General features: G+C 32.2%; 2 protein-coding genes across 2 annotated transcripts; both read left to right on the forward strand.

Moving 5' to 3' along the window:
* Positions 1-1980: 1980 nt before the first annotated feature.
* On the forward strand, positions 1981-3008 carry LOC120200873 (nudix hydrolase 4-like). The gene is made up of 4 exons (XM_039201609.1): positions 1981-2274; positions 2371-2563; positions 2663-2791; positions 2877-3008. The coding sequence occupies exons 1-4, from the start codon at positions 2189-2191 to the stop codon at positions 3006-3008; spliced, it is 540 nt and encodes a 179-aa protein (XP_039057540.1). The 5' UTR covers positions 1981-2188.
* A 1439-nt stretch (positions 3009-4447) lies between these two features.
* Positions 4448-11448, forward strand: LOC120200904 (phenylalanine--tRNA ligase beta subunit, cytoplasmic-like). Its single transcript, XM_039201634.1, is given in 22 exon segments — positions 4448-4484; positions 4487-4504; positions 4589-4644; positions 4733-4833; positions 5144-5273; positions 5366-5481; positions 5791-5857; positions 6532-6573; positions 7075-7116; positions 7296-7372; positions 7578-7704; positions 7784-7951; positions 8315-8437; positions 8534-8597; positions 8600-8634; positions 8706-8840; positions 9211-9285; positions 9760-9867; positions 10289-10384; positions 10517-10600; positions 10842-10932; positions 11350-11448. Coding segments are annotated over 21 exon segments (1770 nt in total). The 3' UTR covers positions 10911-10932; positions 11350-11448.
* Positions 11449-14833: the final 3385 nt, after the last annotated feature.

The raw sequence follows: 14833 nt of genomic DNA on the forward strand, positions 1-14833 counted from the left end.
AGCATTTTAAGAATAAACGCCACTATATGTGTAATATATTGTGGCGTTTGTGGTATAAACGCCACAAATTTACCACTCTATTGCGGCTTTTGTTAAAAAATGCCGCAATAAACCACCATATTGCGGTTTTTTTTTTGTAAAAGCGCCGCTATATGTCAAATCTATTGCAGCGTTTTTACAACAAACGCCGCTAAAGTATCAATTTGTGGCGCTACGATTGTAAACGCTGCTATATGTTTAACTTTTGTGGCGTTTTCTCTCCAAACGCCGCTACATATCAGTTTTGCTATAGTGTGTAGAAAATCCCATTAGAAGACTCGTTCACCAAAATCAGATGTACAACCCTAATCGATCAAGATTAATCAAGATAAAACCCTAAAATTAAAGGGCAACCAAAAAAGTCTCTTCTCATTTATTTTATTTGATCATGATTCTATTTTATAGTTTTTATTAATTTAGGGTGATTGCAAGTGATAGTATCTGTTTTTAAAACTCTCAACTATTTAATAATAAATATCTAAATACCTTACAGTCGTTGGTGCTTGAACTTATAACCTCTAAGGATAACAATCATCATTTTAACTATTGAAGATGCTTGGTTCATTCGGTTCTATTTTATACTTCGATCATGTTTTTTAACATTTCAATTAATTTTTTTATAATCTAAAGTCAAACTCATCAAGTGATATTAGTGATTAGAAGAAATATTCTTCTCCTTAAATGTCTTGAGTTCGAGCAATTGCGTCTGTAAAGTGTGTTCACAATCACTAGTTAAGAAAGATTCTAAACATATATTACCTTATAATCACTTTAGGCTATTAAAAATATAGGGTTAACTATATGATTGATAACTTGTATTTGTGGTTTGTCCACATTTCCTTACTGATTTCAAAAAATATAATATATATATATATAGTCACTTAATTTTTTTATATAATTAAGATATGGCCAGCATGAGTTAACTGTCGTTAAATATTTTGATATAATAACACATTTGATCCATTTTATTTATATATTATCTTAATTTAGTCTCACTTATAATAAATTAAAATAAATTTAATCTTCTAATCAATGGATGTGTACATTCTTAGTTTCCCAAGCGACCAAGTTCAAACCTCGTTGGCCCCAATTTTCTTTGCTTTATTTTCTTTCAACTAGAGGGTAGTAAAAAATAAATTTATTAAATTAAGATAAATTAAATTAAATTAAACTAAACCTAAACCCTCCAATCGAACGGTGACATCTTGCACGAAACGTGATATTATTTAATTAGAAGATTAAATTTATTAAAAGAATGTACAAATTGAAATAATATATAAATACCAGAGATCAAATGAGTGATTATACTAAAATATCACATCACTTAATATATTAATTGTTAATGACAATTAACCCATGGTGAGCCCATTTTAATTAAAAAAAACGAAAGTGATCATATCTTAATTAAATAAAAATGAAAGTGGTCATATCTTAACTAAATAAAAACAAAAGTGATCGTATATTATGTTTTTTTTTAAATCAGTGAGGAAAAATTGTATTAACTTTATATAATCTTATTATATTAAATTTATTTAAAAGATAAAATTGTATTGAAGAAAGTTTTTGATAATTTAATTTTTCAATTTCATCAAGTAATTAATCTTACAAATAAATAATAGTGATTGAAATTATTGATTAAAGTTAAACCTTAGATATAAATGAAAAATTTTATAATTTTGATATTATAATAAATTTTCTTTTTATCTGTATTTTTTTTACATAAATTAATATATTGTGTGTGGGTTTTTTTTTTTTGTAATTTTACAATCGTTTGTTCGTTGTCTTTTTATAATATAACTTAATTAATTTTATGATTCAAATAAAGGAAACAATTTTATATAGAATGGACACAAAAACGTAGGAGACACCAAATGTCTCTTGCATCTTATCCACATACAGACAGAAACCTCCTCTAAAAGTTGATGGCTGTTAAACGATGGAAACCCTAAATTTAGTTGGAGGGTGAAGAAAAGGAAATCCAGAATGGACACAATCCCAAGAGCAATATATTATTAATGTTTGCCATAATTTGTATGATAAGATAGGGGGGATCTCGGGATTTTTCTTACAAATTTCTCCCCTTTCACCAGCATGCTCGTATCTCTCATTGAAAAAATCCCAAGTGAAACCGCCGTTTCCCGTCGAGAAAATGGTGTCTCTTGCTCCTTATCGCCCTCCTCGCAGTGGTAGGCAATTCCAACGCTATGATAGCGAAGGCTTTCGTTTAGTTGTTGGGTATTTCTCCTTCATCGTTTCCTCTTGTTTCTCTGTTAGGGTTTGGTTGTTCACAACATTCTTGAATTTAAAAAAATAAATTTTTTTCATGAGCAGATGTATTCCATATCGATATAGGAAAATGGACGAAGCGAATTCAAACGACGACGTGATCGAAGTACTTGTGATCAGTGCACAAAACGGCAAAGGTATGCTGTTCCCTAAAGGTGGTTGGGAGCATGATGAATCCATGGAAGAGGCGGCCGTTCGAGAGACGCTCGAAGAAGCCGGTGTCGTTGGCAACATTGAAGTTAGTGTGTATATATATATGTATCAACTCTTAGTAGACATTTGTTGTTATTTCTGAATTTCAACAGTACCATTTGGATGTATTTCGTTGGTTTAACAGTGCAAATTAGGGAAATGGTCGTACGAGAGCAAGAGGCGAAGTACTCTCCATGAAGGCCACATGTTTCCAATGCTTGTCAAGCAAGAGCTAGACCTTTGGCCTGAGAAAAACATCCGGACGAGGAAGTGGGTACGTATGACATTCTGAGTTCTGATCATTCGTGGGTGGTCTAAATCCATGCAATTATCGGAAAATGTTATGTCTGTGGTTGTAGGTAACAATCTCTAAAGCTAAAGAAGAATGCCCACATTTGTGGATGAGGGAAGCCTTAGAGGAGCTGGTTTCCCGGCAGCATACGCAGGCAGGGGCAAAGGATGAGGAAATGGGTCGAACAAGTAGCGAGTGAGAATTACAATTGTGAGATATATAATTCAACCTTGCTTTACGACGGTATTCCTAGCAAGCTACTTCCATTATAGGAATCTTCCACGTGCTTGTTCCACCATCTTTACATTCTTTCTGTTGGTGGAATATATAATTCCAAGAAAGAGAAAATATTCAAATCTCATCTACACAACATTTTTTTCTTTCTTTTTATTCTTTTCTAAATGTAAAATTTTTATCTATTATTTGAGTTATGTATAAATATGAACATCTAACTCTAAATGAACCAATTTTATCTCACCTAATTAATTTTGATATTCAAGAATTTAATAATAGTATATGAAAATGAGTAAAATAAATGTTAGATTCAAGGATGGATCGAGCTGAGATAACCATCTCTTATAATTTTTTAAATTAAAACAATATAAGAATTTAATGTCACAAAATAAATTAAATTTTAGAATTTAAAGTAATATTGAGTATTGAGTATAATATTTGAGAATTGACATATTTAAATCTTCTTCATTTTTTCTTAATACACAATTTCACTTTCAAAGTATACATTTTTTTCATTTGAATCATATCTGTTAGGGTAAAGTAAACGAATGGTCATTCGACTATATGATACTATTTTGTTGAGTCATCGACTATTAAAAGTTACAAAATGGTTATCCAACTATTCATTACGTTCCAAACTCATCATTTTCAATTAAAAAAAATGATGGTCGTTGAGCTGGACATTAACATGCCAACTGAGATATGATAATTGACTAGTTGTTTGAGATTTTGATATTTGATTTTATCATATTTCAATTAGCATGTCAACGTCCAACTCAGATGATCGTTAATTTTTAATGGAAAATGAAAGTTTAGAATATGATGACTAGTCGAGTGGCCATTTTATAACTTTTTATAGTCGGGAGACTCAACAAATCAACGCCATATAATCGAGTGACTATTTTGTTATTTCTAATAGCCGATGGACTCAAAAAGCAACATACTATAATCGAGGTACATTTATGTATTTTATCCATTTTTATTTATAATTTACTCTTTATTTAAATTGTTACTTTTGTTTTATTTTATTCTAAATAAAAATATCATCAATAAAAATATGACATGTGATATATTATTATTTGTTGTTAACAATTTATTGGATAACACAAATCAAATTACTTAGTGATCAAAAGAATAATTATTGTTCCTAGAATTCACATATTCGAACATCATGACTATAAGAGTGATGGACATTTATTATCAATTGAGAGTACTTAGAATTGCTTTATAATCACCTAAACTTAATAAAAATAGTTTGGGATGTAAAATGAGAAAGAGTTCAGGGGTTAAATTATGAATTACACCAAATATTTTTCTTAAATAACTAAATTCCCGTGCCTTGCCTTGTAATACCTAAAACGTTTTTGACACTGTTGTACTTTGAGATAGACGGAGGCTGTCACAATGCCCACAATCAGCGTCGGCAGAGATCGTCTTTTCGCTTTATCGGCAGATCTTACAGTGAGTTTCTAAATTACTAAGCTCATTTTTCACATTTTTCGGATTTTCATTTTAGCATCTAACGTTATTAAAAAAATTGCTCAGCTCAAGAAGAGTTTGACGATCTGTGTTTCAGTTTCGGGATTGAGCTTGATGATGTGGTCAGTGTATTCTTACGCTTTTTTATTGGATACCCGTTGATATCTAAGAATTTTTTTTGAAAAAAAAGGTCTTGCTATGTTGAACCAGACAACCGAGAAAGCGATAATTTCGAAAGAGAAGCATTTGGAAGAGGAAAAACCTAGTGCTGACGATGAAATCATTTACAAGATTGAAGTACCTGCTAACAGGTTTCCACTGCTTTTCTTTATAAGATTTTATTTGTTAATTCGATAGAACTGAACAATGTATTGTTGTTAGAAGCTGCCTTACACCTTATAGCTATTTTGTAGCTTCTCGAATTTTGCTTATGTGTTTACTCTTAATTTTGTTTAGAAGGTTTAGTAACTGTTAGGTTCCCTTGCAAAAATAGTTTCAACTTTAGTTTAACCAAGAAAAATCCCTGGAAGAAAACCGCGTAGTTTTACTCGTATTTTTTGGTTTCTAATTTAATTTGATTTAATATTAAAAAAGAAATATTAATGAAGGTTTTCTTTACAGGTATGACTTGCTTTGTTTGGAAGGGCTTGCACAAGCCCTTCGCATTTTCAATGAGCAGGAGAAAATACCTAGATACACAGTTGCAAAGATTAGTAAGGAATCAATGCTTAAAATGCATGTGAGAAAAGAGGTAATTTTGAAGGTTGAAAAATTGGTTTTGGGTATTGACAGGTAATTTTGAAGGATGTTACTGATACCTTATTGATTTCCCTTGGCTAGCAGACGTCTCTAATCCGTCCCTTTGTTGTTTGTGCGGTTTTGAGGGATGTTACTTTTGATGAAGCTAACTATAACAGCTTCATTGATCTCCAGGATAAGCTGCACCAAAATATCTGCAGGTAACGTTAACTAACTAGTAAATCTGTCTGCTTACATTTTCCATACAGCCCATATTTGTGGTCTCTGCCTATTTGTGTTTTAATTTGAACCTGAAAAATAAAGGGACTGCTAAAGATGAAATTTTACCCTCAAACTTGTTTATAGTAACCTTAAATTTCTGTATTGTTCAGAATTTTTTTTCTTGCATTTTCGACTTCTTAAGTGTTGATGGCTTTGAAACTTTCTAAAAATAAGCATCCAATTATTATTGTATAAAGGTTTCACCTTTTTATTTAAGTTGTCTTGCTTACATTTACTTATTGGTTTAGGAAGCGGACCTTAGTTGCTATCGGTACACATGATTTGGATACATTACAAGGGCCTTTTACATATGAGGTGGGCTTCATAACAGTCTAATTCTTATTTTATTAATATAATCTTTTGGACTTCTTTTAATGGATTACTAAAATGGTGGCCATAAAATAGTTGAAGATGCTTTTGATCCCTTGTTGATGATCAAACCTTGGGTGTAAATGAAAGCTGCAGCCCAAGGCTGTAATCCGGTGCCTATTGTTAACTTGGTCAAATAGCAACCTGCGCAGTAGACAAGGGCTCTTTTCATTTTAGTATTTTTGTTGGCTGACAGAGGTGTATTTGTTATATGTTTGTTTAGTTTTCATCAGCCTGGTTGTCGATGGTCAAGTGGCAATGTTGGGAATAATTGTTCTCTGGCTTGTTAATTGATAGGGTAATAGTTACAATTAATATAGGTTGCTCAAACTTCTTCAAGTTGGCAATATTAGCAATAAATTATTTTCTCTAGTTTGTTAATTGATAGGGTAATTGTTACAGTTAGTATAGTTTGCTCAAACTTCTTTGTTTCCTTTTTCTTTTTCTCTTCCCTACAGTATCAACAGAGGATGAACTTCTTGATAAGGAATTATGGATCAAATTTAAAGTTTGCTTTAATATTTTAAGATCTAGTAGTTTACTTTTGACATTATCATGCAGCCTTACTAACTTGTCACTATCACATTCTAACTTGTAAGTAATTATTTAAATATTTGTAGGCCCTGCCACCTCCAGAGATAAATTTTGTTCCATTGAAACAGGTATTATTGTTTTCTGATGGATACTATTTTCCATGTAAACAATTGACTAGTCTACCCGAGTTATCTTGCCACTTTAATTTCCATTTGATCAAGCTTTTAGGAACTTAGCTTATACTGAGAGAAAAAGATTGTTATTGATTTTTTTTAAACTTTGACCGTTTTCAGTTGGAAATTTATTACTGAATGCTCAAGATGATCTTGCTTCTATTATTATTAAAACAGCTAAGACCTCTTTTATTTTTTAAGGTATTATTTTAATTTAAGAACTGTTTATGGAAATAGTTACCTTGCTTTAAACTCTTGGCTACATAATGCTTAGATGTTTTAGGAACAAAGCTTCTTAAGGGTGCTCTCTGTTGAACTACAATAGTTTTCAGGAATTGCAGTTAGTCTTTACTTTAGTGCTCTTTGTTGTTCATCTGCACACTTCTACTCATTTGAAACCTTTTCCTCTTCCCTTGGAGCAAACTGATTTCCCTGGAATTGGTCTTATTAATTTAGGTGAAGAACTTCAGAGCTGATGAGCTGATAGAATTTTACAAGGTAAATCTTCATAAAGCTTATTTGTTATGCTCACCTGTGAAGTTGTTTTATTAAACAATCAGTATCTTGGTACTTCTGTCTGTATCTTCTGCACTTGTTTCTCCTAATTTTTAGATAGGATTTGACTAATTTATTTCAATGGAGGGTTATACTAAATATGTTCTACTAACACGTAACAGTCAGATTTGAAGTTGAAGAAGTTCTTGCACATTATTGAGAATTCACGTGTGTTCCCTGTCATTTATGACCGCAACAGGTATGTGTGTTCTTGGTAATGTGCATCTGATTATTAGTTTTAGCCTTTGTGTTTAGCAATCAATTTCACTTTTAACTTAAAGCCGCTTAACCTTCTGCCAATATTTGCTCCTTTTCAAGTGTGTATTTGTACAGCATGTATTGTTAGGTTTAAAAATACTGAAATGCACCTGGATGACCTTTCTGTTTTTCTTGTCTTTATACAGAACTGTTTTGTCTTTACCGCCAATTATTAATGGTGCACACTCGGCAATCACTTTGAAGACAAAAAATGTCTTCATTGAGTGCACAGCAACCGATCTAACAAAGGCTAAAATTGTTTTAAATACAATGGTAAGGAGTTGAGTACTGTTAGCTTCTGTCCTCACCTTTATAAGTGGGGGTAAGAATAAACATTTCCTTCTATCTACAGGTGACCACTTTTTCGACCTACTGTAAAAGGAAATTTGAGGTGGAACCGGTTGAAGTCATATCATTTGATGGAAACTCAAGTGTTTATCCAGATTTATCAGAATATAATATGGAAGTTCCACTATCATATATTACTGGTTCCATTGGAGTTCCTCTGGAAGCAGATGAGGTAATGCTTTCATTTTCTTTATGTCTCTTATTTCTTTGTTATCTTTTATGTTATCAATATAGTGAAAATGATTGTTTAATGGAGTTCCACTCGTGTTGGTCTGTTTTGATATTTCTATATGTTGTAAATTGGTGTAGTTGTCTGAGTTTGTTCACTGAACTGCTCACTTATATAAAGGTGAGGAAGAGCATTAAGTGAGGTTACATTAGTCTGATATGGTAATGGTCATAGTGTCATGTATTTGTTTGTTCTGATGGCATCATTGGTGGCATTCTATTTTTAATATTGTTCAGTTTATGTAGTTCCATAACCCGCATGTTGTAGCTATTCTTAATATTTTCTTCCATTGTTGTCGCTAAACAGGTCACTAATCTATTAAAACGAATGCAATTGAATGTTGAAAGAGCTGGATCAGGTACCTCCTATATCAGTGTGTCTGTACCTCCAACAAGAAGTGACATTCTTCACCCATGTGATGTTATGGAGGTAATGATCGAAGGAATAGTATTTCACGGATTCATTTTTGAATCGGAGGTTCTCCCTTGTGGGTTTCTGTTAATGAGGCTCTTTATTCTTGTTCAGGATGTTGCAATTGCTTATGGCTATAATAATATACCAAAGAGAAAGCTTTCATCTTTGAAGCCCCTCCCTTGAACCAGCTCAGTGATCTTATAAGATCTGAGGTGCCTGAATACACTGAAGTAATATTTTTGTATTGTAATTTTTTCTATTCTCTAATTGAGGTTCTTTTTAGATATCCATGAATGGCTTTACGGAGGTGTTGACATGGATTTTATGTTCTAAGAAAGAAATTTTTGAGATGTTAAATCGGAAGGATGACAAATCCACTGCGGTGATAATTGGAAATCCCCGCTCTTCTGATTTTGAGGTTTGTATTTTCATTTTAGAATATATGTATAAGATTATTTCAACATTCCAGCTTTCTGGGTTCCTCCTTATCGTGTCTGTGCCAGAGCTGTAATTTTAGACCGCTTGAAAACTAGTATTAGTTTTTATGATTTTGTTCAACCTTTTTTTTGTCAAGACTTCTTGAAATATTGTGCATGGCCTTATTTTCTACAATCAATTTATTTTTTAAATGACTGGTACTTAAAAATCGAACAGACAATTGAGGAGCCCATTGTTGCTCTCTATAGATAACTGTTCAACAAAAGAAATAGGAATTAGCTGTTCCGTGTTTTTACTGGAAACCTTTTATTGGAACTCCTAATTGAAGATTGCTTATTCTGTTTGCATAGGTGGTTCGTACAAGTCTTATGCCTGGCATGCTAAAGACCGTTGGACATAACAAAGACCATCCAAAGCCCATGAAGGTACAATTTTGGTTTTGAATTGTTCAGGTTGAAACACTCTCAGAATATAGCGTTATGGATTTACTTTTTTGAATTGTGACACCATCTCTAATATGTGTTTTTTCTGTTGCACATCTTTCATTGGAAGATGGTCCCTTCTGGTTAAAAGCCCTTGGACTTCTGTTCTGTTGGCATCATTCTTTCCTTGGAAAGACTGATGTCGGTATATGGAGGGGGCAATATTTGTAGACATTCTTATGTTAGTTGAAGTGTTGTTTCATTGAGAGTGTCAGTCTAATACATTCCATGTCTCCCCCTCCTCGATCATGTGTTCAATAATGAACATGGGAATGCAAAAATGTTCCTGTCTGTTATTTTACTATTATTCACTTGTTATGCTTCTCAAGTTTGACTTCATTCATCTTAATTTACGAGTATACGGTCACCCTACGTTTATATTTTGCTCTTTTTTTTTGGAAATTTTCACATGTCCAGATTTATGAAGTGGGTGATGTAGTACTTTTGGATGATAAGAAAGATGTTGGTGCATCAAACCGTCGCCTACTTGCTGCGTTATATTGCGGCGCTAACTCGGGTTTTGAGGTAAGATTTCCTTATTATGCCCACCTGTTTTTGAATTTGATGACTTCGTACATTGATTTGTTGTAGTCTTCAATGGACAGTTCTTGTTCCTGTAAAGACTGAAAATTTCTTTATGAAGTTGTTTATTGTAATCTTCAAATGATCAGAAGTTGATGGTCTGTGGTTAAAAATCTTTTTTTGCTCTGTTCTAAAACCCTGGTTAATTGTGAATTGTTTTTGAAGTTTGGTTTTATTACATGATGTAGTACATCGTGAAAGATTTCACAAATTTTGCTTTGTTAAATACGGGGAATGTACTAACATTATGGATACTCCAAAAAAGGAATATATGGCGTTCTGCTATCTATGACTATCGTTCGATTATTTGTTTGTTTCTTATCCGTTGATGGAGCTTGATGAAATAAGGGCTTCTTGTCTACAGCTGATTCATAGCCTGGTGGATAGAATCATGGAAGTTATGGGAACTCCTTTTGTTCCGGTTGATGATAAATCAGGATACTATATAGAGCTTTCTGATGTAAGTGTCTAGTTCTTTGTTATCTATTTTCTTCTTTGCAGAGAGGGAGGGAAAGGAAATGAAGGAAAATACATGTTTTCCAACCACATCCTTCTAGTCATGGTGTACTTATGACATTTATATTTACTGTAGAAACCCGAATTTCTATTGGGTAGGCAAGCCAAAATCATTTACAAAGGAAGGCACATCGGCATTTTTGGTATTGTGCACCCTGAGGTATTGCTCTCACTTCTCAATATAAGAATCGTCGTGGTTTGACGTTATGTGTGTTCCCTTGATTCTTTTCCCAACCTATATTTGTACGTATAAATGATTTTTGCTGTGTTTGGTCTCCACTTTTTTTTTTCCTACATATTAAAACGAATACTCGAAGCTACATCAGCAACAAAATTTGCATGATTGAAATTCCATTGTAAGATGTGCATAATATATATGCTATCTGTCGTGTGGCGTGCAGGTATTGAATAATTTCGATATTCCGGATCCCTGCTCCTTCGTTGAACTTGACATTGAGAACTTTTTGTAGGACAAGTTTCATGTCAGCCGAAGTAAGTTTTCTCATCTTTATCTTTTGCAAGGTTATTATGACTGAAGATCCCAGTTTTGTTATTATTCCACCATAACTCCCCTTATTCAATTGCTTTAGAGTTTTAAGGTTAAAGTATACCAAAGATCATTGAACTACACACAAATGATCATTTCGATCACTGAACTTTAAAAGTTATAAAATGGTTGTTAAATTTATCGAACAAATATAAGATAGTCATCGTGACGCTATAATAATAATAATAATAAATCTGACTAAATCAAATGTTCGATAATTTTAATGATTTATTTTGTAACTTTTGAAAATTCAATGATCAAAAAGATCATTTGAGGATAGTTCAGTGACCTTTGATTTGCTTTACCCAAATTTTAAATAGCATACCTTACACTTTCTATTGCTTTGCTTATTGAACAAACAGGCAGACCGGCTGCAGTTGTACTTGGCAAACTCGAGTACTGTTTTTATTTTTGCTAATTTGTTTTCAGACAACAGCATTGAAATACTTCCATGTTTGATAGTTGGCTATAGATTGTTGTTTGACTTACAAGGATGTTACGTTTCGATTCCATTTTGTATGGACAAAAATACTGACAAGTATAATAAAAATGATGATGTTTATTAAATTAGTCTATACGTGAAAATATATTGAACCAATTATTCTAAATTTGTATGGAAAAAAATACTGATAAGTATAATTTAAAAAAATATTTAAATTTTATAAGATAACTTAATTTATGATTATTTTCTAAAAAAATATTTAAAATCACATGCAGAAAAATATTGATAATTATAGTTTCAATTATTTAAAAATATATGATTATTTGATATAACGATATAGTATTTTAAATTTTATATCCGATTACTTTTAAATTCAATAAAAACGATATATACATATTTAAAATTTAATTTAAAAACGATATATTTTGAATTAAATGGATTTTTGAAAACTTCTAAATAAGAAACCAATCATATTCTCTAGAAAAATAAAAAAAATATTTAAATCTTAAACCTACGAATTTTAGACTAAAACTCTTACCCCTACCTAATCCAGTCGAATATATTAATTTTTTAAATAATTATAATAATATAATTTATTATAATAGTTTTATAATTATTTATTATATATTAAACAATTAAATTAATATATTTTATAGTAATTTTATATTTTAATAATATAAAAATAAATATTCTTCAAATATTAACTATTAATTTTTCTCCTTAAAACTCAATCTCGCCCTGCCCGGAGGCCCGAAAGATATTAAAAAAAACCCTATAGGTCGGGTCGGGATCCGTCGAGTTCATATTTTGACCATCTATTTCCACTCCTTATTTATATGTAGGAAAGATGTAAAGATTCACTTAGAAAAAATACAACAATAACAACAACAAAAACCCTATTCCCATATGCAATGGGATAAGGGAGGTAGGTTAGTAGGCTGCCCCAACGCCAGATTGAGAGCAGCTTCCGTGGAAACCTCCGGCAATTCAGAAAATTAAAAATACAGATTAAATACAATGCATGTATAAATAAATAAATACATATTGAACAGTCTTCATATGCAGTCATTCATATGAGCGTCTGTAATAGGATGTATAAATTTTATTGGTTAAATCCATGGCGTGGTAAACCGAGTCCATTTAATAATTTTTCCTCTCATCATTTTTAAATCAAATATATTATTTGATTTCCCCTCCTTCACTTCATTATATTTCATTCTAGCGTAGAATATTTGAATATTCATTGTCAAATATTTGAGAATCCTTAGAATGGGAAATTATTTTAGGACCCGGTTCACCACCTCATCCATGATCCCAGTGAATGACATCCACAAATTTTAAAATAACTTTTAAATAACCCACCTGTTTTTTTACATATAGGAAAGAGGTGAAGATTCACCTTGAAAAAAATGAGATGGACAAATATTATTAATTGGAACTACGGATGACGGGTGAGTTGGGTCGATCTAATAATTTTACTCTAAAATATATACTATCACTTGTAATGGTCTCAATATCAATCAATAATAATAGTCAACAAAAGTCTCAAAGTTAGATAAAAATAAAAGTTAGATAATAATTTGTTTTCTTTTACATCTCTATAATTAAGCAATAGAAAAGTATATTTAGGTGATGAAAAATGAGTGAAAACAACCAATAAATGGAAAAGAGGACTGTAGTATATGCAAATGTAGGCCTGATATCATAAAACAAAACCCTATTGATGTTCACTGGGTCACCATCTTTGATTTCCACTCATCTGATGGAACCTGGGATGAACCATCCACCTGTTTCCTTGAAAACCCTATTGTTTTCAGTACGCACAATCGTCCTAGAAATACAAGATTTACACATAAGATCCAATCCCAACCCTTGCTTGAGTTCTTGCATTCTATTCCTCTCCTCCTCCGTTGCCGGCTTCTCACAAGACACTTCCGCCAGGCACAGCTTTGCTTCATCTATTGAAAAATAAAACATCAAATTGGTGTTTTCAAAGAAAAAAAAACCTCTCCTGGTAAGCAGCATAGAGTGGTAACCTAAATTCCAGCTCGTGCTTGGTCCAACAACTGGCTCCACGGCGAATAGCGTGCAATTCGATCATTGTTCCGGGTCGGCTAATGACCCCCACGATGCAGTCTTTCGACGTCGGCGGAGCCGAAAGGATTGCTATGTTCTTGGGGATTACTGTGTGAGGGAATGTCACCGGAATGTCGATCATGGCACGGGACATAGGGCAAAAGAAGAACATCGAGCCTTCACGGAATAGCAGGACCCACCCGTCACTCGATGCTAGGCATTCTGCTCCCTTTAGTTCTGGACATCAAATCTGTATTTTTAGTCAAATTTTCAGTGGCCAATGTGCACTGAGAATTATCAATATCGTACATTACGAAGAACCATGGCTTGCGATCCGGTAAGGCTTCGATCTCGGCCGAGGCAAACCAAGAGGCTGCGTACCAATCCTTGCTGACGGCTCGGAATCTTAGAAGCTCGATTAAGCCTAAACGATCAGCAATGGATGATAAAAGAGGAAGATCGGTCCAGTCCCTGGTTGAGTACATTTGGTCACGTTTCATGAACCTGAAATACTATATGAATTGGTTGATGGATTTTGCAGAGAAACTATAGTATTATGTTTTACACTCACAAGTGTTCCTTCCAACTAAGATCTCTTATTCAACACAAATTTATTTGTGATTCCAATTAACCAACAGAACAAAACATAGCATTTTTTTTAAATAGTTGTAATATATAAAAGGGTAAAATACACAAATAGTCTCCCGACTATATGATATTATTGTAGTAAATTTGTTGATTGTTAAAAACTACAAAATAGTCCCTAACTATAGAGAGTTGCTTTGTTGAGTCCTTTGAATATTGAAAGTTATAAAATGATCATCCGATAATTCATTATGTTTTAAACCCATTCTTTTTTGTTAAAAAATTAATTGCCATCTCAGCTAGACGTTAACATGCTAACAAGATATACCAATCCTTTGAGATTATGAGATAAGATTTTATCATATATCAATTAACAAATTAAAGTCCAACTTAGACTATCATTAAAATTTTAACAGAAAATGATAAGTTTGAAACAAAATGAATAATCGGATGATCATTTTGTAAATTTTAATAGTCAATGGGCTCAAGAAAGCAACTCCTTATAATCGGAGATAATTTTATAACTTTTAATGATCGATGGACTCGACAAACTAATAACTTATAATCAATGAATCATTTGTATAATTTACCCTATAAAAAAATACGGGATAAACTTTTAAATCGATAACCATATTATTTGTTGCTCGTTATATTATTAAATTGACATCGAAAAGTTAATTTTTTAATGTATTATTAATTATTATAAATAATAATAAAAGTGTCAATCAAAATATAATATTTAA

The sequence above is a fragment of the Hibiscus syriacus genome, unplaced genomic scaffold (genome assembly GCF_006381635.1).
Source record: "Hibiscus syriacus cultivar Baekdansim isolate YM2019G1 unplaced genomic scaffold, ASM638163v2 tig00006613_pilon, whole genome shotgun sequence".
NCBI classification, from domain to species: domain Eukaryota; kingdom Viridiplantae; phylum Streptophyta; class Magnoliopsida; order Malvales; family Malvaceae; genus Hibiscus; species Hibiscus syriacus.